General features: G+C 44.3%; 2 protein-coding genes across 4 annotated transcripts in view; both read left to right on the top strand.

The window, feature by feature from the left end:
• LYST (lysosomal trafficking regulator) overlaps positions 1 to 7,071 on the top strand; it is a 169,229-nt gene extending 162,158 nt beyond the window's left edge. The window contains exons 51-53 of the mRNA XM_064594601.1: positions 3,882 to 4,038; positions 4,457 to 4,528; positions 5,397 to 7,071. Of these exons, the coding sequence (XP_064450671.1) occupies positions 3,882 to 4,038; positions 4,457 to 4,528; positions 5,397 to 5,535 (368 nt within the window). The 3' untranslated portion in view covers positions 5,536 to 7,071. The remainder of the gene's footprint in view (positions 1 to 3,881; positions 4,039 to 4,456; positions 4,529 to 5,396) is intronic.
• Positions 7,072 to 19,494: 12,423 nt separating this feature from the next.
• The window catches only part of GNG4 (G protein subunit gamma 4), a 67,569-nt gene continuing 59,787 nt past the window's right edge, over positions 19,495 to 27,276 (top strand). Inside the window, exon 1 of one of the 3 annotated variants that reach the window (XM_064594602.1) lies at positions 19,495 to 20,208. The gene's annotated coding sequence lies outside the window, so the exon portion shown is untranslated. Of the gene's footprint in view, positions 20,209 to 20,738; positions 21,124 to 21,177; positions 21,396 to 27,276 lie in introns of those variants that run through there. The other 2 variants (XM_045876203.3, XM_064594603.1) reach the window with 2 other exon arrangements.

Genomic DNA, 27,276 nt, shown 5'->3' on the forward strand with positions numbered 1-27,276 from the left:
GGCTGGGGGAGCCTCCTTTAGATTCTTTCTCTCCTTCTCCCTCTACTCCTCCCCCTACCTCACTCTTGCTCTCTCTAAAAAAAAAAAAAAAAGAATGAGCAGCCAGCTGAAGAGGTATATAGGGGGAAATCCAGAGGGCCTGTCTGGGTGGAGTCAGAGTGCACCTCCTTCCTGGCACATGAATGTGCTCACCAGCTCAGGAGCCTCCTAGCCCTGTTACTTAGGGATTTTTCTGAGGTTTCCTTCTGTAGGCACGGTTGACTGAATCAGTGGCTGTGGTACTTGAGCTCAATCTTCAGCCTCTCTCTGTCCCCAGAGGTGGGGAGGTACTGTAAATCCTAACCTCCTAACCTCATGGCGGGTTTGTCTGCTAACAGGCCCCCATCCTGAAGCTATCTAGGGCCTACCGCCTAGGAGTCAGCTTGTTAGCAGACAAAAAGATAGTAAATTATAAGGGTTTTCAGAAGCTCTATGCCAGGGACCTGGGACAAAGACCAAATATTTATTTTTTATTATACTACAGCTATCTCTTGGAGTTTTATTGTTGATTTTATAAAACATTCATTAATTCTTATATTCCGGAGAAGTAATGTCTTCAGTCATGCTTTAAAGGTATCAGGTATGAAGCATTTGCCAATCTTAACATCCAGTTATAAAATAATGCCATGGAAACATTTTTATTTCCTAATTGTCATAACTAAGGGAAAAGATTTTGAACCATTGACTTTGATAATACAAGTGTGGGTAGATGATTGATGACTTTTGCTAATTGTTCTCCCTTGATTTGTACATTAGCAGCTTTTAGTATGTCATACCAAAGGGGAATCTGGGGGAATAATATAATGATTATTTATATAGTGTTCTCTACTTTCTTGTTTTGGCAACATTTGAAAGTTAGGACTGATCCTCAGGGAGCTGAATTTTGTAAAGTTAATTACTTTCCTGCTGCCAGTAGTGATTTATATCTGTGATGTTATATCAGCCAGTCTTAAGGGAACAAGAAACAAAATTACTTTTGCTGCAATTACTAACTCGCTAGTAGGGTATTCAGGTGTCCCTGGGGAGTGAACAGCATAATAGAGTAATGGCTAGAACTTTTTTTTCCAGTATGAACAAAAAGGCCTTCTCCACTTTAAGGCCTCTTGGTACATATACAAGAGAAGTCATAAGAATTTGGTATATAGAGAACATAATAAAAATAATGATTTTTTTAAAGAGAGGCCAAATTTATGTTTAGTGACCCAAACTAGAGTTTATCCTCCTAGTCTTAGAGTCCAAGAAGGAAGGAAAGTTATCCGATTTAGCCTATCAAACATCTTGACCCATTAGTGAGTACCATCCAGGTAATTTTAAAATCAAAATTTAAATAAAACATATGTATGTTTATGTATATATGTTATATGTGTGTGTATACACGTATATACACATTACACATACGTATATAAAATTTCTGTGTTGGGGCTGAAGTTACACTGACGAGCTCTTTCCTCTTGATCATAATTTGCCAGTCCTTATGAGATGTGGTTTTTATAATGATAAGATGTGAAATTTATTAAACTATGTAAATATTATAATAGATGTTTTCTATATTTTTTAAAAATCATTCTGCCACTGGATCAAAATATATGCCTTTTAACTAGGGTTCATAGCCTGGTCGTGTGTTGCCAATGGCATTATAAATTTAATATAATATTATGAAATTCGGGGTGGGCAGTGATTCTCCAATTTATTTTAATTTCAGTGAAGATGTATAGGAAGAAGAAATATTTTTTTCCAGGAATGCCCAACTTTCTGACTTTTAGTTGACATGCTAAATTATACATGAAAGTAATCTGGTCTTGAGTGAAGGCCTCAGTTTTGATATTTGTAGTATCATGAGTAGTTACTTGGTTTTGTGGTAGCCCGAGGTGCTGGGTAATCTGCTAGGGTGATTCTTTGCCTATTGAGTTCTGTACCATATTTCAGAGAGTCAAGGCCCACATTTACATTTTTGGTTTTGAAGGACTGAGCCTGCAGTAGCTATCGATTACAGGTAATGATCAACCCCTACATCAATATCTTTGATAAGCCTTCTAAACTTACTAGCACACATCTGGTTGCTTTATAAATTTTTAAAATATTTTATCAAGTATTAAATTCAAAAGAAAGAGTGAAATATCTACTTATGGAAAAGAGGAGTTTATCGTCTACAATTGTATTTCTTTAGTATATTGAACTCCTACCTACTGATTTTTTTTTTTTTTAAGATTTTATTTATTTATTTGACAGAGAGAGACACGGTGAGAGAGGGAACACAAGCAGGGGGAGCGGGAGAGGGAGAAGCAGGCTCCCCACTGAGCAGGGAGCCCGATGTGGGGCTCAATCCCAGGACCCTGGGACCATGACCTGAGCCGAAGGCAGTTGCTTAACAACTGAGCCACCCAGGTGCCCCTACCTACTGATGTTTTATTTAGGTAATCTCTCCTAATCGGTGGGAAATCTTAAGTAAAACACTGGGCATTTGTTAACCTTCTTTTCTCTGCGTATGTGGTAAATATGTTTAACGTTATAGTTGCTATCTGAACCATTTTAAAGTATACGATGCAGTGGCAGCCCCACACCCACAATGTGGTGCAACCACTATTTCAAAAACTTTTTCATCACCCTAAGCAGAAACTCCGTAACCATAACTCTATTCCTCCTTGCCCCAAAACTTCTGGTAACCACTATTCTGCTTCCGCTCACTATGAATTTGCCTATTTCTAGATATTTTATCTAAGTGGAATCATACAATCTGTGCCCTTTTATGTCTTTTTAATGTCCTTTTATTTCCCTCAGCATCATGTTAAGGCTCATCCGTGTTGCAGCATGTTGCAGAACTTCATTACTTTCCATGACTGAGTAATACCCACCCCATTGTACACATCTACCTCCCATCTGTTATTGGATGTTTGGTTGTTTCCACTTCTTGGCTATTGTGACTAATGCTGCAACACAGAAGGCATTTGGGTTTGTGATATTTGAAGGTCTTCAGCGTATTTTGACATAAAAAAGTATTTGCACAGTTGGTTTCTTTGCTATAAAATAGGAAATCTATGCAATCTTTTCATTGCCTTAATAAAGGAGAGAGTTAAAGTCTGCACTTTTTAGTTCTAATGGAGAGATAAAATTAAGTGGAGTAACATTATGGCTCCCAAACTTTACCGTGCCTCTTAACATGTCTTTATCAGCTTGAGAATATTTCTCCAAAGAAGGCTAGACACATCATCATGAGGCCCTAAATATAGAAGATGGCAAGCAGTTACTGTTTCTCCCACCCCCTGGAAAACTCCAGAAAGTTTAGTTACTCATGGTCTTTGAAAAGAAAAAAATTAGTCTAGTAAGTCACTGACCTACAAGATTCAATCTTAGACACTCTGAGGAATTAGATATCTTTTTTTTTTCTTTAAGAAATACCTTTAACTGAGCTAATCTTTATTATAATTTTTTTTTTCTTCAAAAGTCACATAAGTCACTTCTTACAGATGGCTTCACAGAATATTTTCGTCTGTTTTTGCAGATTGTTTAACTTTCTAGGTACCTTCAAATTCAGCCTTGGCAGTTCATTTGCTAAAATATGATTACACAAAGATACATGATTAATTTACCTTGTTGCTCTGTATTTCTAAATTAATCTGTTTATTTTTATTTTCCACTGGTCCTTGTCTCTAGATAAATATGCAGAGCCCTTTGTGACTTATTATGTAGTAATTTTATTTATACAGCTTCAGTCATGAGCTGCCTGTAAATTTTATCACTCAAACAAATGAGCTCGGTGCACGGGTTGCCCTGCTGGGACCCAGGGTTGTGGGCTCTGACGTACCCACGCTCTGGTGACCTGTGGGACAATTTGGGTGTTTTAGCTGGTGGAGGCAGCGACCTCAGACTCTGGACAGTGAACGGGGACCTCGTTGGACATGTCCACTGCAGGGAGATCATCTGTTCTGTTGCCTTCTCCAACCAGCCTGAGGGAGTGTCTATCAATGTGATTGCCGGGGGATTAGAGAATGGAATTGTAAGGTAAGAAGAGTTGAGATTCCCTTTGTTTGCTGTTGTTCATAAGGACACAGCAATTGCAAAAATTAGCTTTAAATATCTAGGCATGTTCATATTTAATATTTAGAGATTTAAAATCACCTTCAGATATAGGTTCTTCACTGATTCCTGTTTTATTTTTAAGTAACAAACTTAGCTTTTGTGTGGTTTTGAAATTGTATATTGTCTATTAATTGTTTAAAAGATTAACAATATGAAAATTTACCAAGTTTTCTTACTCCCACATCCACCCCCTACAAACTTCCCAGAAGTAGCTACTGTTGTTTATTGTGTTTATTGTTTATTGTGTTTCTTTCCAGATGATTTTTAACAAATTATACGGTTTTTTTAGTGAAGGAAATTTTAGTTTGCATAATTAGATGATGACTTTTTCCCTCTCTAGGTTGTGGAGTACATGGGACCTAAAACCTGTGCGGGAAATCACATTTCCTAAATCAAATAAGCCAATTGTAAGGTAAACCACCCCCGGATTCTTCATAATATACTTTGTAACTCTATTTTTGTTAGAGAGAGATTAAAGCACACAGACTGTGAACTATGCTATGAGAGTCCTAAACAGCAAGGAGACACAGTCCATGTCTTTCTGGAGCTTAATTTCTGAGTCAGGAGCTCCGAGTCTAATAGAAGGCATCCTGGGAGAGTGCCCAGGGAAGTTTTTGAATTGTAGAAACTGTATTTTTTTCCTTCCTTATTAAAAATACCGGAATGGTGTGATTGAAAGCTGCAGGAGTGTGCTTGAAAAGATTGATAAACAACCAGTTACCCTTTTTTCCACCAACAAATTTGACTTTAAAAATCAATCGGAAATAAGTGATTCAAATTATACTTTATTAAATTTATTTTCAATGCACTAAATTTAAATTTTAACAAACTCCAATTAATTATTTATTAACATTACATTTTTACCTTTTCCTTTTTCAGGGAAATAAAATATCTCCCTATAATCATCATTTATTTCTATAAAGAGAAAATGTAGCACGGTTATATTACCTAAACTTTCCTATGCTCAAGTATTTGTTAAGTAATAAGAGCATAAACAAGGTGGTAAAAGAAAATATATAAAGAAGGAATGGAATGTACTGATCTCTTTGATCTGATTTTATTCTGTATCACCTAGTTAGAATGAGCTTCACGAAGTTGCCCGCAGAGCAATTAAACTATATTAGAATTACCGCAGAAACCAGTGAGTCATAAGCTGCCATTTTATTGGTCTCTCTGCTCCAGTAAAGATATCTTAGCTTCTTTACACTAATTTCTATATGATCACCAATATGCTCATGCAATTTGAAGAGATAACGTACACATGGGATTTCTTTTGACAGCCTGACATTTTCCTGTGACGGCCACCACCTGTACACAGCGAATAGTGACGGGACCGTGATTGCCTGGTGTCGGAAGGACCAGCAGCGCTTGAAACAGCCAATGTTCTATTCCTTCCTTAGCAGCTATGCAGCTGGATGAATGAGAGAGAACCTCACTTCTCCAAAGCACTTTAGCTCCAAACTAGATTTGTTGACCTCACCAGTTTTAGGAGGTTGAACTTGAAGAAATGGATGACCAAACAAATCATCCAAATAATGACCAACTGTCTTCATCTGCAGAACATTCTGCAGCCTCACAAGGTCCTGAGAGAACAGTTTTGTTCTAATTTAGTGATAATCTAGAGGGTTGTGTATGTTCTAACCAACAAGATATAAGTCTTACATGATAAATTAAAATCGTATTCTTTAAGTGTTTACCCACAGGGGTCTTCAAAAGAAAGGATTAGGGTCGCTCCTTTTTTCTATTATGCCAAAAGGACCAGTAGAATTTAAATTGGTTAGCTAATTGTTTATATAAAATTCTCTAAAAATTATATTTAAAAAGTTTTATGCCAAGATAATCCACCCTCCCCACACAAACACACACACAAAGTAAAGAAGAGGATCAGAAGTTAGAACTCGCAAAGTGCTTTCTCTGAGAAGTAGATTATTCAGTAGGTGCCTCTGCACCATTTTATGGAATATCTGAATACTAAAAACAAACTACTAATGAATCTCGATGGTAGGCAGTTTTTGCCCAGTTGCCTTCTTAGCTCAAAGAGGAACCAGAATTTTTTGACAGCCACAAACACACGTTTGATTTCAGATACATTCTGTTTTTTCGTAAAAATCCTGTTTAAAATCCATAACACTAGATATTGAATATCCTTACTTAGTTGAGTCACTAAGATTTAAACACAATGATAATTACCTTAATATCTACCATTTACAGAGCACTGAATACTTAACAATTTGCAATAGAAAGCCTCCACTCTGCAGAAAGAGGGCACAGGTATTAAGAGTCCGTTCTAGATAAGACATTTAATCTAAGGTGCAGGGTGTGTTTTCTTGCGCAAAACAGAATTACAAAAGAAATGAGACCGCTTACTTCGTTTCCAACAAGATGCAGAGTAATTCTTATAGGAAACTGTGTGCACTCTGTTTCTGCTAATCTGTACTACCTGAGAACTCTAGGAACAACAGAAAAATCTAAGTATACGCCACAGAAAACTTGCACACCATAAAGACAGCATTCCTAAAAATCTCTACCATAGTCTGTCTCTACCATTATGGCTCTATTTTGACTTGGGGTGCTGCTTTTTTGGCTTTGACAACACTGTAAAATAGTAAGATGTTACCATGGGATAAACATATGTATTCCTGCATAAGAAAAACTTGCGTGTTTGTTATGGAAATTCAATTCATACGGTGTTTACAGAACTACTTTTGTAACTTCCAGACTTTCTAAAACATTCTGCTTAAAAACCGTATAAAACACAATTCCAACGTCTCTGCTGTGGAGATGCGGGAAAGAGGAAGCAAGCGGCCCCGTGTGCTTGTCACTGGGACAGCATATGTCCATAAGAACGCTTCACAGGACGCACTTAGATCATCATTTGCACAGACCAGCTTGGAACTCTGAGGTCCAGATAGGTGCAGAGATGAGATGATTCCTATTCACGTTGAAGTGATTTGCTTTGTTTAAGAAAAAAAAAATTGCAGCTATTGTCTGGCTTTCGTTTTTTCTACCAAGAACATGGAATTATTCCCCTATTAGAATAGGGTTGCTACTCAGTCTTCTTTGTCTTTTTAAGGCTGAATGCCATCATTTATTTAAAGAGAAAATATGCAAAATAACTGGTCTTGTTAAGAGTGCAATATTATATTTTTATGTAAAAATAAAAATTAATTTGGGGGGATTATTTATTCAGCATGAAACTTAATATGTATATGTTTGAAACACTTCATAATGTGCATGTTGTAGTAAACGTTTCTGTAAAATATCACAAGCTCTGTTATCTTTGTATACACTGCCACTTCAAATTGGGAATAAATTTCATAAAAATAGATATAAAGACCTATTCTTTATACAATTTAAATATTTATGACCAGAGCTCAGATTGGTGGCTTTTTTGCTTTGTAACCCAGATAGGTTCTCTCTTTAGCTTCCCTATACATTGATGTCACTAAGAAAAGATAACTTTCATTTCTTAATTATATTTTTAAAGATTTTATTTATTTATTTATTTATTTATTTATTTATTTATTTATTTATTTATTTGAAAGCAGGGGAAGGGGCAGAGGCAGAAGCAGACTCTGGGCTGAGCAGGGAGCCTGATGCGGGGCTCGATCCCCAGGACCTCAGGATCATGACCTGAGCCGAAGGCAGACGCTTAGCTGACTGAGCCACCCAGGTGCCCTTAGTTGTATTTTTTATGAGAAATTTTATTTCAGCCCTTTATTTGAATACCCTTTGTTTCAACACTTTATTTAATACCCTTAAATAGAGTTTAGACAGAAGTGTCAAGGTCAAACCACACTTTTTAAAGAAAAAAAAAAAAAACCATGTACCCCTCCCACCCCTAACAGCAGATCTATAATGCGCTGTGGACTGACACTGCGCTAGGTGCTGAGCACACAGCTGTTTCCTGCACTCCTGGAGACTACAGGCTGGAAAGAGAAGCATGCTGTCAGTAACCTACAATGTGTGCAGTTACAAAATACAGTAAGTGCCGTTAAGGGGGTGTGTAGGTTCCTCTTGAGGGAATCTAACAGGAAGAATCCAGTTCAGATCAAGAGGATCTGGGAAATCTTGAGAAAGTGAAATTTTTGTTCAAATGGATGAATAGAAATTTAACAGGTGGAGATGGGAGCAGATGTGTTCCAGACAATGCATTTACAAATGCCTGACACAGGAACATCAATGAACAAAGGCCCAGTGAAGGAACGAGCATCATCTACACTCCTCAGCTTCTCTGGCGGGCTTTGCGAAGTGGTGTGTGAACTTAACAAACAGCAGCCCAAGACCCCAGAATGATTCTTTATTTCTGTCTTGCATCTGAGGTGGTTTAAGGTTCTCAAGAGTGTCCCCAGAAGAACTCAGGAGTAGCATCTAGCAGTGTAAGCCTGCCAACCCAACATGCCCCTTAGCTGCAAATCTCAGATCACCTCTTCCTTTCAAATACGTTCACTGAATGCCAGTTATGCACAAGTCCAAAGCTCGGTGATGGGGTGGGGCAAGAGAAGAGGAAGGAGATTCTAGCCCTTCAGAGCTCATACCTGGTGATCCGCTTCTCATTGTTTTGGATGACTTGTTAATGTTTTCAGTCAAAGAACTACAGGGTGTTCCTGTTCAGGGTGGCGACGTAGGAGGATCCTGAACTCACCTCCTCCTACAGTTAACACTGAATCTACAGCTACATACAGGAAAATTCCCTGTGAAAGAAATCCAAAAACTAGCTGAGCAACTCATATCTTTGTGGGGGGGGGGGGGGGAGACACTAAAATGGATAGGAGAGAATGAGACACAATGTCCCCATAAACCACACTCTTACTGTGGCAACCCACAAATAGCAGAGAACTCACAATCCCGAGCTTCTCCTTGAGAACCCCACACCCGACACGTAACTTTTAAGACATGCTTCTGAGAGAGGAGACCCCAAAACATCTAGCTTTGAAAGGCAATGGGGCTTGTGTCCACAAGACCACACAGTTACGACGAACTGAGAAACAGATCTTAAAGGGGGTCTTGTGGACTCACCATGGCTAAACCCCGGGGACACAGTGTAGAGGCAGCTGACTGAAATGCAACCAGTCTTTCTGTGAAAGAGAAAGACTTTCTGTTGTTTATCTTAAAAGAGTCAGCCTGAGGGGCAGGCATTTAATACAACACACCTCCAGAGGCCACTGAAATACTTCTCAAAGACTGTGGAGGCTGGCAAGTACCAGCTTTGTGCTCTCCCTCTGCCTCGCTCCAGGTGTCTCTCAGAAAGGAGTTTGTGCGTGGGTCTGGGGCCCCAGTTTTCACAGCTGCCACCTTGGGGACACCCCCTGATCACCAGGCTCTGGTGGCCAGTGGGGCTTCTGTTCAGTGCTCTCACAGGACTGTAGCAAATGGAGAAGTACTTCTTACCCAGCTACCCCCCAAGGCCCAGCACAGAGGCAGCAGGCTTAAACCCCAGTCTTTCCCTGAAAGAGGTCTTGGTGTGTCTTGGTGTGGGTTGGAACCCTCTGGATGTCTGTTCATTACAGTCTTCACAGTGCGGAAGGGGTGTTGGGGGGTGGAGGTTTCTAACTGAACACATCTAGACGTTGACTGCAATGCCCTCCAGAAATCAGGGAGAGCAGCAGACACCATGTTCATGTTCTCCCTCTGCCCTGCCCCAGGGTGCCAGTGTCCCCAAGAGAGGAGCTCATGTGCATATCTGGCATCCTGGGTTTTGTGGACATGGCCCAGAGAACAATTCCTTTAATAGGTTGGCTCTGGGTGCCAGTGGGGCTTATGTTCATGGGTTCAACAGGACACTAGCAACAAAGAAACAGTTCCTAACTGGCTAACACCCTAGGGCTCAGTGCAGAGGGAACAGACAGAAATGCCCATCTTCCAGTCTTCCCATTAAAGAAGTATATTTGTGTACCTTAAAAGCTGCTGCCTGAAGGTATGGCTTCTAATGAGCCTGAATCTAGGTGGTGACTGAGATCCTCCCTTAGGTACACTGACTGGTCTGGGCCCACCCTCAACTATTGGAGGCACTAAGAACCAGTAAGTCACTTGGATAATCACAAAGGTTCAAAGAGACAACCAGGAGCTAGGGCAGGGTTGAACAATAAGGTTCATCTCCTCCAGAAGGCCACTCCTTCAAGACTGAGAGGTGGCTGTTTTATTTAATGCATAGAAACCAACACAGAAAGTCAAGAAAAGTGAAGAAACAGAGGAATATGTTCCAAATGAAAGAACAAGATAAAATCTCAGAAGAATACCTTAATGAAACTGATGTGGTTTACCTGATAAAGAGTTCAGATTAATGGTCATAAAGATGCTCACCACAGTCAGGCAAACAAGGCATGAATAAAGTGAGAATTTTAACAAAGAGAAGGAATATATAAGAAAGTATCAAACAGAAATCACAGGCTGAAGAATACAATAACTGAACTGAAAAATAAAATAAAGGGGTTCAACAGCAAACTAGATGAAGAACAAGAAAGGATCAGTGAAATCAAAGATAGGGCAGTGGAACTCACCCAATGGGAGCAGAAAAAAAAAAAGTAAGGATAGGTTCAGTGGCATATAGGATAACATCAAACGGATGAACGTTCACATTATAGGGGTCCCAGAAGAAGAGAGAAAGGGGGGCAGAAGACCTGTTTGAAGAAATAATGGTTGAAAACTTCCCTAACCTGGGTAATGAACAGACATCCAGAGAGTTCCAACCCACGCCAAGACACACTATAATTAAAGTGTCAAAAATTAAAGAACTAGAAGGTCAATGTTCAGAAAGTGAATAGGGAGGAAAGAAACTCAATTGCCTAACATTTGGAGATTGAAACTATCGTGGACTTCTTGGATTATTCACGTTACCCTTGCTTTACTGATTACCCTCAGCTATTCCCAGCTTGTCCCAGATTGGGGGCAATATGTCCCCATTTGTTCACAATCTGTCCTAATTCTTGAATAACTATATTATTTTTCAACATCCTCCTCTTCTCAGGATGACACTCCATATACTGTGAAACCAAAGCACTTCAAAACCTTATAGGCTTAAAACCTTTAACTAAGAAAAAACAACTGAAAAGCATTAATAGTTGGGTTGAGCAGAGTAGATAGCCATTTGAAATAAGTCAAGATTGAGGGTGGGGGGAAAGATGGCGGAGGAGTAGGGGACCCTATTTCAACTGCTCCCCGGAATTGAGCTGGATATCTACCAGACCACTCTGAGCACCCACAAAACCAGCCTGAGATGTAAGAAGATCTGGATCTCTACAAACAGAATATCGCAGGCAGTTGGTTTTGAGGTACGAAGCAGGGAGCCGTGATCCTGTAGGCAGATATCGGAGGATAAATGGCAGCGGGAGGGAGCCTGGCCGAGGGGATCCTACACCGCTGGTGAGTGACAGCCTCGCGCGCTGGGGACCAGGCACAGACTCACAGACCAGTAGCGGTGGGGAAAGGACTTTAGGGCAGCCCCCGAGGCGGAAACCCGGAGCTGCGGGTCGTGCCTGCGAACTGCAGTCCCTGGGACGGAAACCCGGAGTGGTAGAGTCGCGCGCGCGAACTGGGAGCGGCTGGCGGTTTTAGAAGCACAAAGAGCAGAGACGTGCCCCGACCTGGAGGCAGGACAGGGAGCGCTGTGGAGGGGCACACAACCCAGGACGCTGCAGTCTATAGCAGCATGGACAGAAACAGAGACAGTGTGGCCTGGAGAGCTCACTGAAGAACAGACTGCGGTCTCTCTGCTCTGAGGCAGAGGGTTGGAAATGGTCTCTTCTGCTCTGACTCGAGGAAGAGACGTGGAAAGCCGCCAGGGAAAGCTGCCAGAGAACAAAAGCCCCCAAAACTGATTCCCACTGAGCCCATCCCCCACCACAGGGGCGCAGGGCAACTCCACCCGAACCGGGCTGCCTGAGTAACAGCATGGCAGGCCCCTCCCGCAGAAGACAGGCTGGGAAAACAAGAGGCCAGCAACCCTAAGGTCCCAAGAAAACAGGTGCATCTTGCTTGGGTTCTGGTCAATAATTTCAACTCTATACATTCCCTCAAACACCCATCAACAGAATGACTAGGAGGACGAGCCCCCAAAACAGAAAAGACTCAGAGATCATGACTTATGCTGCAGATTTACAAATGGATGCAGATATAACCAAGATGTCAGAGATGGAATTCAGGCTAGCAATTGTGAAGACAATGGCTAGAATGGAGAAATCAATTAATGGCAACATAGAGTCTCTAAGGGCAGAAATAGAAGGTGAATTGGCAGAACTTAAAAATGCTATCAGTGAGATCCAATACAATCTAGATAATCTAACAGCTAGGGTAACTGAGGCAGAAGAGAGAATAAGCGACCTGGAAGACAATATAATAGATAAAAAGGGAAAAGAGGAGGCCAGGGAAAAACAACTCAGAATCCATGAAAATAGAATCAGAGAAATAAGTGACACCATGAAGCGTTCCAATGTCAGAATAATTGGAATCCCGGAGGGAGTGGAGAGAGAGAGAGAGGACTAGAAGATGTATTTGAGCAAATCGTAGCTGAGAACTTCCCTAATCTGGGGAATGAAACAAACATTCGCGTCCTAGAGGCAGAGAGGACCCCCTCCTAAGATCAAGGAAAACAGGCCAACACCCTGGCATGTAATAGTAAAACTTGCAAATCTTAGAACCAAGGAAACCATCTTAAGGGCAGTTAGGGGGAAGAGATTCCTTACGTACAGAGGGAGGAACATCAGAATAACGTCAGACCTATCCACAGAGACCTGGCAAGCCAGAAAGGCCTGGCATGACATATTCAGAGTACTAAATGAGAAGAACATGCAGCCAAGAATACTTTATCCGGCAAGGCTGTCATTTAGAATGGATGGAGAGATGCGGAGCTTCCACGACCAGCAGAAACTGAAAGAATATGTGACCACTAAGCCGGCCCTGCAAGAAATATTAAGGTGGGGTTCTATAAAAGGAGAAAGACCCCAAGAGTGATCTACACCAGAAATTTACAGGGACAATCTATAAAAACAACATCTTCACAGGCAACATGATGACAATTAATTCATATCTTTGAATAATCACTCTCAACGTGAATGGCCTAAATGCTCCCATAAAATGGTACAGGGTTGCAGAATGGATAAAAAGACAGGACCCATCCATATGCTCTCTACAAGAGACTCATTTTGAACCTAAAGATACATCCAGACTGAAAATGAAGGGATGGAGATCCATCTTCCATGCCAGCGGACCTCAAAAGAAAGCTGGGGTAGCAATTCTTATATCAGACAAATTAGATTTTAAACTAAAGTCTGTAATAAGAGACACAGAAGGACACTATATCATTCTTAAAGGGTCTATCCAACAAGAAGATATAACAATTGTAAATATCTATGCCCCCAACATGGGAGCAGCCATCTACATAAGCCAACTGTTAACCAAAATAAAGAGTCACACTGATAACAATACGTTAATTGTAGGAGACCTCAATACTCCACTCTCAGCAATGGACAGATCATCTAAGCAGAAAATCAACAAGGAAACAAGAGCTTTGAATGATACATTGGACCAGATGGACCTCATAGATATTTACAGAACATTCCACCCTAAAACAACGGAATACTCATTCTTCTCGAGCGCACATGGAACTTTCTCCAGAATAGACCACCTACTGGGTCACAAATCAGGTCTCAACTGATACCAAAAGATTAAGATGATTCCCTGCATATTCTCAGACCACAATGCTCTAAAACTGGAACTCAATCACAAGAAAAAATTTGGCAGAAATTCAAACACTTGGAAGCTAAAGACCACTCTGCTCAAGAATGTTTGGGTCAACCAGGAAATCAAAGAAGAACTTAAGCAATTCATGGAAATCAATGAGAACGAAAACAGATTGGTCCAAAACCTATGGGATACTGCAAAGGTGGTCCTAAGGGGGAAATACATAGCCATCCAAGCCTCACTCAAAAAAATAGAAAAATCCTGAATTCACCAACTAACTCTACACCTTAAAGAACTAGAGAAAAAGCAACAAATGATGCCTAAGCCACGCATTAGAAGAGAAATAATTAAAATTAGAGCAGAAACCAATGAATTAGAAACCAGAAACACAGTAGATCAGATCAACGAAACTAGAAGTTGGTTCTTTGAAAGAATTAATAAGATCGATAAACCACTGGCCAGACTTATCCAAAAGAAAAAAGACCTAAATTAATAAAATTATGAATGAAAGAGGAGAGATTACGACTAACACCAAGGAAATAGAAACAATTATTAGAAATCATTATCAACAACTATATGCCAATAAACTGAGCAACCTGGATGAAATGGAGGTCTTCCTGGAAACCTATAAGCTGCCAAGACTGAAACAGGAAGACATTGACAACCTGAATAGGCCAATAACCAGTAACGAGATTGAAGCAGTGATCAAAAACCTCCCAAAAAACAAGAGTCCAGGACCTGATGGATTCCCTGGGGAATTCTACCAAACATTCAAAGAAGAAATAATACCTATTCTACTGAAGCTGTTTCAAAAAATACAAACAGAAGGAAAACTTCCAAACTCATTCTATGAGGCCAGCATTACCTTAATCCCAAAACCAGGCAAAGACCCCATCAAAAAGGAGAATTTCAGACCGATATCCCTGATGAATATGGATTCCAAAATCCTCAACAAAATCCTAGCTAATAGGATCCAACAATACATTAAAAGGATCATTCACCACGACCAAGTGGGATTTATCCCCGGGATGCAAGGGTGGTTCAATATTCACAAATCAATCAATGTGATAGAACACATTAATAAGAGGAGGGAGAAGAACCATATGGTCCTCTCAATTGATGCAGAAAAAGGCATTTGACAAAATACAACATCCTTTCCTGATTAAAACTCTCCAGAGTATAGGGATAGAGGGAACATTCCTCAAGCTCATAAAATCCATCTATGAAAAACCCACAGTGAATATCATCCTCAATGGGGAAAAGCTGAGAGCCTTTCCCTTAAGATCAGGAACACGTCAAGGATGCCCACTCTTGCCACTATTGTTCAACATAGTACTAGAAGTCCTAGCAACAGCAATCAGACAACAAAAAGAAATAAAAGGTATTCAAATTGGCAAAGAAGAAGTCAAACTCTCTCTTTTCGCAGACGACATGATACTTTATGTGGAAAACCCAAAAGACTCCACCCCTAAATTACTAGAACTCATCCAGCAATTCAGTAATGTGGCAGGATACAAAATCAATGCACAGAAATCCGTTGCTTTCTTATACACTAACAATTCAACTGTAGAAAGAGAAATTAGAGAAACGATTCCATTTACAATAGCACCAAAAACCGTAAGATAACTCAGAATAAATCTAACCAAAGAGGTAAAGGATCTATACTCTAGGAACTACAAAACACTCATGAAAGAAATTGAAGAAGACACAAAAAGATGGAAAAATATTCCATGCTCATGGATCAGAAGAATAAACATTGTTAAAATGTCTATGCTACCCAGAGCAATCTATACCTTCAATGCCATCCCGATCAAAATTCCAATGACATTTTTCAAAGTGCTGGAACAAACAATCCTAAAATTTGTATGGAATCAGAAAAGACCCCGAATCGCCAAGGACTGTTGAAAAAGAAAAACAAAGCTGGGGGCATCACGTTGCCCGATTTCAAGCTATATTACAAAGCAGTGATCACCAAGACAGCATGGTACTGGCACAAAAACAGACATACAGACCAATGGAACAGAATAGAGAACCCAGATATGGACCCTCAACTCTATGGTCAAATAATCTTTGACAAAGCAGGAAAAAACATGCAATGGAAAAAAGACAGTCTCTTCAATAAATGGTGCTGGGAAAATTGGACAGCCACATGCAGAAGAATGAAACTTGACCATTCTCTAACACCATTCACAAAGATAAACTCAAAGTGGATGAAAGACCTCAATGTGAGACAGGAATCCATCAAAATCCTAGAGGAGAACATAGGCAGTAACCTCTTTGACAGCGGCCACAGCAACTTCTTTCAAGATACATCTCCAAAAGCTAGTGAAACAAAAGCAAAAATGAACTTTTGGGACTTCATCAAGATAAAAAGCTTCTGCACAGCAAAGGAAACAGTCAACAAAACAAAGAGGCAACCCACAGAATGGGAGAAGATATTTGCAAATGACACTACAGATAAAGGGCTGGTATCCAAGATCTATAAAGAACTTCTCAAATTCAACACCCAAAAAACAAATAATCAAGTCACAAAGTGGGCAGAAGATATGAAAAGACACTTCTCTGAAGAAGACATACAAATGGCTAACAGACACATGAAAAAATGTTCATCATCATTAGTCATCAGGGAAATCCAAATCAAAACCACACTGAGATACCACCTTACACCAGTTAGAATGGCAAAAATGGACAGGGAAAGAAACAAATGTTGGAGAGGTTGTGGAGAAAGGGGAACCCTCTTACACTGTTGGTGGGAATGCAAGTTGGTACAGCCACTTTGGAAAACAGTGTGGAGGTTCCTCAAAAATTTAAAAATAGAGCTACCCTATGACCCAACAATTGCACTCCTGGGCATTTACCCCAAAGACACAGATGTGGTGAAAAGAAGGGCCATATGCACCCCAGTGTTCATAACAGCAATGCCCGCAATAGCCAAACTGTGGAAAGAGCCAAGATGCCCTTCAACAGATGAATGGATAAAGAAGATGTGGTCCATATATACAATGGAATATTACTCAGCCATCAGAAAGGTTAAGTACCCAACTTTTACATCAACATGGATGGGACTGAGGTGATTATGCTAAGTGAAATAAGTCAAGCAGAGAAAGTCAATTATCATACGGTTTCACTTATTTGTGGAACATAAGGAATAGCATGGAGGACATTCGGAGAAGGAAGGGAAAAATGGGGGGGGGGAATTGGAGGGAGAGATGAACCATGAGAGACCATGGACTCTGAGAAACAAACAGGGTTTTAGAGGGGAGGGGGGTGGGGGGATGGGTTAGCCCGGTGACGGGTATTAAAGAGGGCACGTTCTGCAGGGAGCACTAGGTGTTATACGAAAACAATGGATCATGGAACACCACATCAAAACCCAATGATGTATTGTATGTATGTATGTATGTATGTATGTATTGTATGTATGTATTATAACATAATAAAATTTTTTAAAAAATGAAATAAGTCAAGACTGAGGTCAAAGGCAAGCGAAAGAGGTTTTAGGCTCAGCACAACCTGGTATTTTGGAGTAGCATACCATCACATTACACAGTATTTATATGGTATTTCCCCCAGGTTATGTCCAATTTAAACTCCACAATTTAAAAAGCAGCTACATTTGCCAATACAAGATGTATACACTTAAACAGCCAATGAGTTGGGAAAGAGATGCCACTAATTTTATTGTGTGTTATATGACCTGAACAGAAAAATATATCCTGCCACTTTGGGGACACTGGGTTACAACTCAGGTATTTGAGAGGAATTAAACAATGCTATGTGTTCTTTGAGGTCAAAACGACTGGCTGATTATTTGAGGCTGGGCTATAATATTCTCAAGTGCTGAGCCTTGTTTCTCCTCTCATGAACAAAGTTAATGAGATTTGAGTTTAGAAAAGATTTTTTTGGCAAAGTTTGGCTCATTTCCAAAGTGATTTAAACTTGTCTTACCCAAACTTCTGAGAGCTGATAACAATAAACCATTCTCAGGGCACCTAAGTGGCTCAGTGGATTAAGCGTCTGACTAGTGATTTCAGCTCAGGTCATGATCTCATGAGTCTTGAGGTCAAGCCCCGCATCGGGTTCAACACTCATTGGGGAGTCTGCTTGAGATCATCTCCCTCTGCCCCTCCCCCACTCATGTTCTCTCTCTCTCTCTCTCAAATAATTAAATAAGTCTTAAAAAGAAAAAAAAAGCCGTTCTTTCATTCCCAGATTTTAATTTTGTTAAAAGAGCTTTAACAATCCTTAGAATCCAGGTTCAAGCATCAAGAATAAAAACTATCTTTTCTGAGATTTTAAGAAAAATCAAGCTATAATTTTCATACTTGTTGATACGACCAAAACACAGTTAATTAGCTAATTCCATTATGTACTTTCTAGATAAGATTCTACATAATAGTATTTTATTATAAATAAAAGTAAAACCTACTCATGTGTGCTTCTAGTTACGTAAGAATTAGACATCTATTTTATTTCCTAGAATGGTCTGGAGAATAGAGTTGTTAGGTCTGACGTCTCACAGCCTGTAGTGAAGAAACTTTCCTCAAGTTTCTTCTTTGCTAAGAAGCTCCTTGCCTTGAATTGAACTTATTTGACTTCCCCCAAACAGCCCCTTATCTCCTTTCTTGTCCAAGGTTTTAGTAGATCACAGCTCTTCTTCCCAAGTAAAAGGCACAGACTGATGGGCTGAATTAAAAAACAAGATCCAACTCTGTGTTGTCTTCAAGAATAGAGAACCCCACTTTAAGAATAAAGACGTAGGTTCAAGTAAAAGGATGGGAAAAGATACACCATGCAAACACCAGTCTAAGAAATCTGCAGTGGCCATATCGATATCGGACAAAGAGTTGAGAACAAGGACTATTACCAGGGACAAAGGAAGGAAGATGGGTGTCCTGGGTCCTAGCAGTCTTGGGTGATAAGCAGAGATGGACAGAATCAGAATCCCCTGGAGGGCTTAAAACACAGATTGCTGGGTCCCATCCCCAGAGTTTGTAATTCAGTAGGGCTGGGGTGGGTCCTGATAATTTGCATTTCTAACAAGTTCCCAGGTAATGCTGATGCTGCTGATCTTGGGATCCACTCTGCAACCACTGGCCCAGACTCTCCTCTTTGTCTTTTAGTGGACAGAAGTCTGCCTTAAAGGATAGTGTAATAAATTAGATAAAATAAGGAAGTGGGGTACCTGGAAGTGTAGATACTGATTTCCCTTATAATTGATTACTTGGGCTTGCTTGAGATGGGAGTTGGGATGATAGGAAACCAGGATTTTGCCGTGGCCAACCAAGTGGAGGGACAGGAGGTGCTGTTGAGGCAAGAAACACAGGAGAAAACGGGGTGCCTGGGTGGCTCAGTTAAGTGTCTGACTTTGGCTCAGGTCACGATCCCGGCGTCCTGGGATCCAGCCGCTTCCGTCTGGGGCTCCCTGCTCAGCGGGGAGTCTGGGTTCCCTCTCCCTCTGTCTCCCCCCCGCCCCATGCTCTCTCTCACGCTCTGCTCTCTCAAATAAATAAATAATCTTAAAAAAAAAAAAAAAAGAAAAGAAAGAAATACAGGAGAAATAAATTTGGGGGTAGAAATAATGAGTCCAGTTTTGGATTTTTGAATTTTAAACGCAGTACCCATATATCTTTCTCACTTTTTAAAAAAGGTCAGTGCTGTAGGTATATGCACGTCCTTAGTCGTTTTACCATAGTTTAATTCTGTGCCTTAAATGGGCACTTGCGAGCTGTGAAAATAATCTCTGTGAGATGTTTGCTGGCCCCAGGTGGGCACTTCTGAACTCTGCATTTGCATTCTGTCAGGCACTCGGAGTCAGCAAAGCTGCACATTTGTCTGGGGCAAATGTCAAGTCCGTGGGGATCAGAGATCGAAAAAACAAGCGATCCTTGTGTCATTTACATCAAAGGGGTGGCTGCCCGATGGTGGACCAGGCCGGCGAATGTAGATCTTCAAGATGTATTTCCTAATTGTCAGCCATGATTTCATATTGTTTCAATAAAGGAATTCACGTCGGCCTCCTTTTCCCACCAATCTTGCTAACACCGCTTGAAATGTTGTTGTGGCTTCCCCGTGCCAGAGGTTCTGTATTATCTTACCAGCAGTCGGAACGCGGACGGCAATTACACTGTTTTTCCCTGAAAGTAGAGGACTATAATAATTAAGAGGTCTAAAATATCTCTCCCCCAAAACGCTTACAGTTCAAGAGGAAGGAGGAGTGGCCAAGGATTTCCCCGCGGAGACGGCTCCCGCTCTCCACGCACGCCGGGCATTCGTTGCCGCCTTCCTGGCCGCCGGCCCGCCTGGGGGCAGCTCGCCGCGCGCCCCAAGGGGTCCCCTGCTTGCCCGTCACTCGGCGACGTCAGCGCTATCCTTCGCCCGGAGAGCGAGACAATGCCTTGTGAATTTTCGCAGGTAGTAAGCGTCTCTCCACTCGCTGCCCGCCTTCTTTGGGGCGCTGGGGGAAACATATTATGTATTCTTTGGGGATGGACGGACACTGGCCGCACCCAGCCTGGCTGGTCCCCGGAACTAACCCCCAGGCACGCACGAGGACGCGGGAGGCCCTGGGGCCGGAATCCCGCGAGGACCGCGGCCCCGCGACCCCCGACCACGGCCCTCGCCCCGCCCCACCCCCAGGCCCTGGGCGGCGCGCGCGCTCCGGGCGGAGGGGCAGGCCCCGCGGGGGCGCGCGGCCGGCCGGGGGGCGAGCGGGGCGGGGCGCGAGGCGGGGGGCGCGGGGAGTGCGCGGAGCCCTGGCGCGGGAGCCCCGGTGACGCACCAGTGACGTCGGCGGCGGCGGGCGGGATTTCCCGGCCCCTCCCGGGCGCCGGGCGAGCCCCTGCCGCGGAGTGGGCGCGACCAACGTGGAAGGAGGGCGGTAGGGGTCGGGGTGGGGGGGTGGGGGTCCCGCGCTCCGCACGCCGCCGGGCCCGCACGCGCTCCGGGAGCCCCGCACCGGGGGCGGGGAGCAGACGAAGTACTTTGGGTCTGGGTGACTTCTGTCGCGCGCGGGGCATGGGCTCGCCCTCCCCGGCACCCCCGCCCCCAGCCTCACGTCGTCTTTCCCCTGCCCGGGCGGGGCTGCTGACGCGGCCCGGAGACCCCGGGGAAGGCGGGCGGGGCGGGGCGCGCCTTTCCACCGCGAGCCCGTGAGCGCCGAGGCGCGCGGGAGCTGGGGCGCGGAGCCCGAGCCCGAGCCCGCCCGCCCGTCCAGCCCCGCGCCCGGCCGAGGAGCGATGCCGCGCGGTCTGGCCGCCCCCCGCGAGCCCCGCGCCGGAGACAAAGCCCGCGCGTGAGCGGCGCCTTCGGCCCCGCGCCCCGCTCCGGGTAAGTGGGCGCCCCGCCGGCGGGCCGGGCCCGCTGTGGCTGTGGGGGAACGGGTGGCACGGCCCTGGCTCGCGAGCCCGGGGCGAGCCGGAAGCCAAAGGGCAACTCGGGCGGGAAAGTCTCTGCAACTGTAAACGCGGTTTGGTGCGTGTGTCGTCCTGCCGCCGTCAGTGGAAGCACGCGAAACAAATTCCTGGGGTTCTCGGGCCGCCCGCTGCGAGCCGGCCTTCGCGCTGCCGCACAGGTGGGCGTCGGCGGCGGGGCGCTGGCAGGTGAGCGCGCCCCTCGAACCCACGACCCTCGGCTGAGCCCTTGGCAAACCCGAGCGCAGGTTTGGACAGACCGCTCCGAACGCTTAGGGGGTCTCCGGGTGGCCGGCGTCTCCCGATCTCTGGGGCTTGAGGGGGGGAGGCTCCCGGGGGGGCCCTTTTCCATATGTAGGTCACGAACGCTTGTCACGCTCCGGGCAGAAACGTCCCCCGTTGAAGAGGACGGCACTGGAAGGGCTGGAGTAGCTAGTTGGTCGTTTTATTTGTGAAAATGTTTTCGGCCTGTACCTCAAGAAGCCCTTAGGATTTCGCAATACCCCGGGACACCTGCCTCGGAGCAGTTCTGATGGTGACAGGAGCCGCCAAGGCGAGGGTTCCGTTTTCCCCGGCCTTATGGCGTCTGTCCCCGAGGCTGGTGCTGAAACCGTCTGGACTCGCAGCGCGCGCGCCCAACGGCATTGCAGGGGGCTTTGGTTTAATCTTTTAATTGCCTGAGAAATAATAACGGGAGGGTGAGCGGGGGCAGAGGCGTGGCTGGAGAAGACGTCTTAATTTGGGAGGACTTGCTTATTTTCGTGTATTTTGGGCTAGGGTGTTAGGAAATCCAAAAATGTTAAAGTTTGATCAAGTGATAAAGTGGATCCTGAATGCCGGGTCTCCCACCCTCTTCCCAGCCCCCCAGCACGGCCGGTCCTCGTCTCCTTCTGTTACCTCCTAGGGCTGTAAAAGGCTGGCACAGGGCCTGCCGTTTCGGTCAGAGCAGAAGGCCTCCTGGGCTGCACCGTGTTGCCCATTAAAACGTGTCAGTCTTGTCATCTGCTCGTGTGTCCTCACTGTGAGGCTTCCTTCCCACCATGGGATGGACAGATTCAGTGGTAAATGCCTCAAAGCAGCAGCGAGACCTAGGCTCTGTGGCTGGCTTCTTGATTCTCTGGGGAAATCCTTTTCCAGATTTTTGCATGCTGCGGGGGAAGGGAGGCACACCGCCATCTGATCTGGCCCTGTTCCCTGCAAGAAGCTACTGTGGGAACAACTGAGATGTTAAACGGAAAGCCTTTTTCAGTGCCGAGAAACAAGATGTAAACTATGAATTATTTTTGAAGTGTGGACTTGGCTCAGTTATCAGTCTGAATAAAAGATGGATATAGCACTTAATAAATAGTAGGTGTTAATGTAAATACAGGGTTTATTGTGATGCTTTGCTAGGTAATGAATGAGTAGCTTCCCCGTAGGGTTATTAAGCTGAAATAACTATTTAGGACAATGGCCTTCCTGTTTGCTCCTCTACCACCAATCCTCCTTAAAATGAAATTGCCCAACGGGAACATGTGGAAGGTGTCTGGCGAGCTGAGAAATAACACAACAAAAGGGTCATTCCCAGGAGTCCCATGATTGGCTGGGCAATTGCCTTTGACATTTCTCGTGCAAGTAGGAAGTGGAGAAGCCAGGAGAAAGCTTTTCCCATATTCATTTTACAGTTTTTAAGGTAAAATGACAGTCTCCAGAGTCCCTCATATCTCAGCACATTCTTTGAGATGGTGGGACATCAGGGGGGACCTCGGCGGGCACTGTCATCCCCCTGGTCCCTGGGGAAGAGAGTGCCCTGTAGCTGTCTCAGGAGGTCCGGCTTGGGCTCTAGGAGAGGTTGGGTATAATGCTGCCTCTCCCCCCTACCACCACCACCACCACTACACAACTACTGCTTACTGAGGAAGACAGCCAAATGGCTGAGAAAAGACAGAAGTATGCAAGACAAATCATTCTCGCTTGTTTATAGCCACATCTCACTATCACATTGTTCTTACCTTGACTCATTTTTGTTCTACTCAAAAAGGGGAGAATGCCTAAGAATGCAATGCGTGTCAGTAGATTGCCCTTTTTCTTCATGACGTTTTGAAATAATATCTTTTAAGATCTTACCTTGATGGGGCACCTGGGTGGCTCAGTCATTAAGCGTCTGCCTTTGGCTCGGGTCATGATCTCAGGGTCCTGGAATCAAGCCTCACATCGGGCTCCCTGCTTAGCGGGGAGCCTGCTTCTCCCTCTCCCACTCCCCCTGCTTGTGTTCCCTCTCTCGCTGTGTCTCTCTCTGTCAAATAAATAAAATCTTTAAGAAAAAAAAAAAGATCTTACCTTGATGAGCATATACTATTCTGTAATCTCACAGATTTCCCCTTTTTATTGGTAAATAAATATGGTAGACGAGGTCAGGCATAGAGACTTATTATATATTATTATATTATTATTATACAGGTAGAGAGATTATTATTATTATTTCTTAAGCCAGAAACTGAAACTTAACTTCTTTAATACACCAAAAATACTACAAAAATATCCTTTCAACAGTAGCCAGCAAGGGTATTTTAACTGAGAATCAGAGACGCTAAGTGTCAGCAAAGAAAAACGGGTGTGGGGGGGGACAAATACAGTATAGAAATTAGCATAATACGACTGTAAGATCTTAACTAGTTCTTTACAGCCGTATGAAGAATAAACTAAATATCTTAAATAAATTAGCAGAAGTGAAAAAAATGCAAATGAAATTTCCATTTAGGGAAGGAAGTAGAGGCAAGAATTGCTGCTCAAAGAAAAAAATCACAGAGAAAACAGTGGGTACTTAAGGGAAGATCAATTCAGTAAGCTAGCTGGAGCATTCCAAATCAGTTTAATTGTCGAGGAGCTTTTGTTAGGTGGTGTGCAATCAGTTTTCCTAGTGGAACCCAGCAGACAAAATGGCAGGTCTAGGCAGATGGGTTGAAGATGCAGTGCTTGTGGAGTGGGCTCTGGTGTCCTAGGAGGAGTGAGGACATATATGAGGCTGTGGAGGAGCCACTGGCCCCTGAAGCTCTGAGATTGCCGGGTATCAGCAAGCAGGTCACCAATGACCTAGCCTCAGAGGGCCAGTCCTGGGAGGGAGCCCAGGTTAGCGGGCAGTGGGGTGGAGGGAGGGAGGACCAGCCTTCAAGCCCACAAGTCACATGGATGATGGCATTTCATCCTCACACCATATGTCTGTCCAAAGCTTCTCTTTAGCAAAAAAACAACTGTCCGGGAGTGTTCCAGCAGGGTGCTTGGTGGGTAGTGGTGACTTTTTTAACTAACCAAGGAAAAGCATATACAAATGCAAAGGGGGAGCAACTGAGACACACGGAAGGGGAGAAAGGGTGATGTGTGTGGAGACCCACTCCGGGGCACTGCACATGCGCTCCTCTCACAAAAGCGCGGATTTCTTGCTCGCTCCGATTTCTCCAACCATTTCACCCTGGGTGGCTGGGTTGGCGCTCTCTAGTGGGCTGTGTGCTGTGAGGCTGAGGAAGGAGAGATAGAAGAAATGCTTGAAGTATCCCTCTGGGGGCCCCCCACTGACAATCGTATGCGCTTGTCGTACATTTGTGTATGGGTTTGTCTAGCCTGATCCAGGGAGGCATCTGCCCTCTCCTGTTGCCCTGGAGTACCTGCTGTGCATGCCCTTGGTGGAAACTGTAGGGAAGGAAAAAAAGCTTTTCCTCTACCCTCTTAGGTTTAGCCTGTGAATTAAACTGACAACAGGAGAGGTTAACAGGAGAAAAAGAGCCAAATTAATAGGAGAAAAAGTTTATTGTACATGCACACAGGAGCTTCACAGGGAAGAAGAGAAATCCTGAAGAAGCAGTTAGGTTTGAGAGCTTATATAGGATCTTAAAAAAAAGGGAAATAAGTTGTGGGAAAGTGACAAGACAAAAAAAATGGATATGAGCTTTTAGGGGCAGTAAATTGTGGGAAGGTAAATACAGGAAGAAGACTTATGGAAGATCAGAGTTATTTTAGAAGGTTTGTTTGTGTAGACCATCTTGGTGCCCGCTTTCTCTCTCCAGTGATAATGGTGGTTTTCTTCCTTCTGGTAGGGGAGATGGAAGGGATAAACCCCTTCAGAAAAAGAAACAGACATCTTGGCAGAGAGGACGAGGCCAGGGAGTTCCTCCTGTGTCTGCTGTTTCTTACTTGCATTTGGCTCAAAATAGTCCTTATGCCAAAGTGGCGTATTTGGGGGTGGTATATTCTGAAACCCCCTTCAAAATGTCCAGCACGACCTTTCCTTAGTGAAATCTAGAGCCCAAAGCCTGTGTTATGCCAAACCAGCATGAGTAATCCCTATTCGGTTTTAGTTTCTGTTACTTTTGGGAAAATTCTGTTTTCCCTGTGCCCCGTGGGGCTCCAGTGGTCTATAGATGCTTATTTACCCCCGACCCGTGTGGGACCACATGCACGAGGGAAGGCTGCATCCCGGCTAAGGAGACAGATTATATAAGTGTACAAGCATATGTTTGATGGTATATAAAGGGGGAAACAGGTGTCACAAGGATGTAAAGACACAGTCAGGCTCCTGAACTCAAGGGCAGCGGTGGCTCTGGAGTGTGGCCAAGAGGGGACGAGGCTAGAGCCTGAGTGGAGACTCTGACAGCATTGAACCTCAAGGAAAACAACAAAGGGAAACTGGCAGTGATGTCAGCCACTGAATTTTTTCTGGAACAAGGTGAGCTATGGATACATATATTGGCCTTCATCAGCATCACATACCATCTTCTTCAGTTGAATTGTATCTAGCAGGGATGAGGTCACCAGAGCCTTCTGCTCACCCAGACCATCTGACTACCCGCGTAGACCCCACTCTGGACCTACCACCCCGTTACCCTGTCCCTGTCTGGAGTAGCTTTACCTCCTCGCCGTTCCAGTCGGAGTTTGGTGTTTCAGTGCTGTGCTCCCCCACCTGGTTGATCTTGTAGAACTGAAGGCTTGGGGGGTCTTTCCTGCCGATCTTTCTGTGCTGGCTCGGTGTGCTGTGCTGGGTCTCCTCAAGCTCAGAACTGGTCCAGAGAGGCTGGACAGAAGCCCTGTGTGTCCTGCTCTGGGGGTACCAGCCCTCCCACCCCAGGTTCACTGTGCCGCCTGATGGGTCAGATTCCTCCCAGCTCCCCCGTTTCTCTCCAGACCCTCTCCTCCTGCTAGAATTTGCTGTAGTCCATTGTGTTGGAACTAAGTCGATGGTTGGCCTGGACCCAGGCACGTTTTTATGAAACAGAAATTTTCTTTGTCACGGGACTTGTCATCACAGACTTCTGATCCACACCGTGACCAGCCTTCCCAGGGTTGTCCGCCTTTCTCTGGTTTTCCTATGAGTTACTGCTGTAAGCCATCCTCCTTGGTTGGGATGCTATGGAAGGATTTTTCCAAAGCATGTGTGTTGCTGCAAGTGGTAGATACGTTCCTAAAAGATCGTACGTAAGCCATGTATTTCTAAGACATTCGCGTAGTGAACATGGGACCAGGTATTTCAGGCACTGATGGTTTAAAGATGAATAAGGACTTCAGAGCGCTCATAATCTAGGGCGGTATGAGCGCGAAAACAACTCACCTGGCCCTGGATTAACGCCGCCACGGCCGCGTTTCAAGCACTGTGGGAGTGGTGATAACAGGAACACTCATTCTTCCTGAGAGCAGTGGAGGGCGGGAAGGGCCTGACAGCTGAGGCCCCGGAAAGCTGAGCAAGATTTTCTAACCCACACATGTGAGCAAGGGCTTTCCAGGCAGAGGGACTGGCCCGTGCAAAGGCTCAGAGTTGGGGGTGATGAATGGCACAGTCTGTTCTGGGATGAACGGGGACCCAGGGCAGTCGAGAAGCAGAGGCAGGGTTTAGCAGGCGCCGGGGGCCCTCTGTGCCTGCTGTGGGGCCGGGTCAGAGGAACAAGGCAGAAGAGGCAGGGCCGCAAGGCTGGGCTGCGGCCGGCCCCAGATGTCTGGGCCCTCGGCAGTCGGCGCTGCTGTCTGACCAGCGGTGGAAGGGAAGGAAGACACTGGTGCCTAGGTGGCCCAGGGTGGCCAGTTTGGGCCTGGACAGACGGGACAG

This window comes from Mirounga angustirostris, unplaced genomic scaffold (assembly GCF_029215605.1).
Source record: "Mirounga angustirostris isolate CCGP_5_RB_7025 unplaced genomic scaffold, mMirAng1.0.hap1 SCAF_6, whole genome shotgun sequence".
Taxonomy (NCBI): Eukaryota; Metazoa; Chordata; class Mammalia; order Carnivora; family Phocidae; genus Mirounga; species Mirounga angustirostris.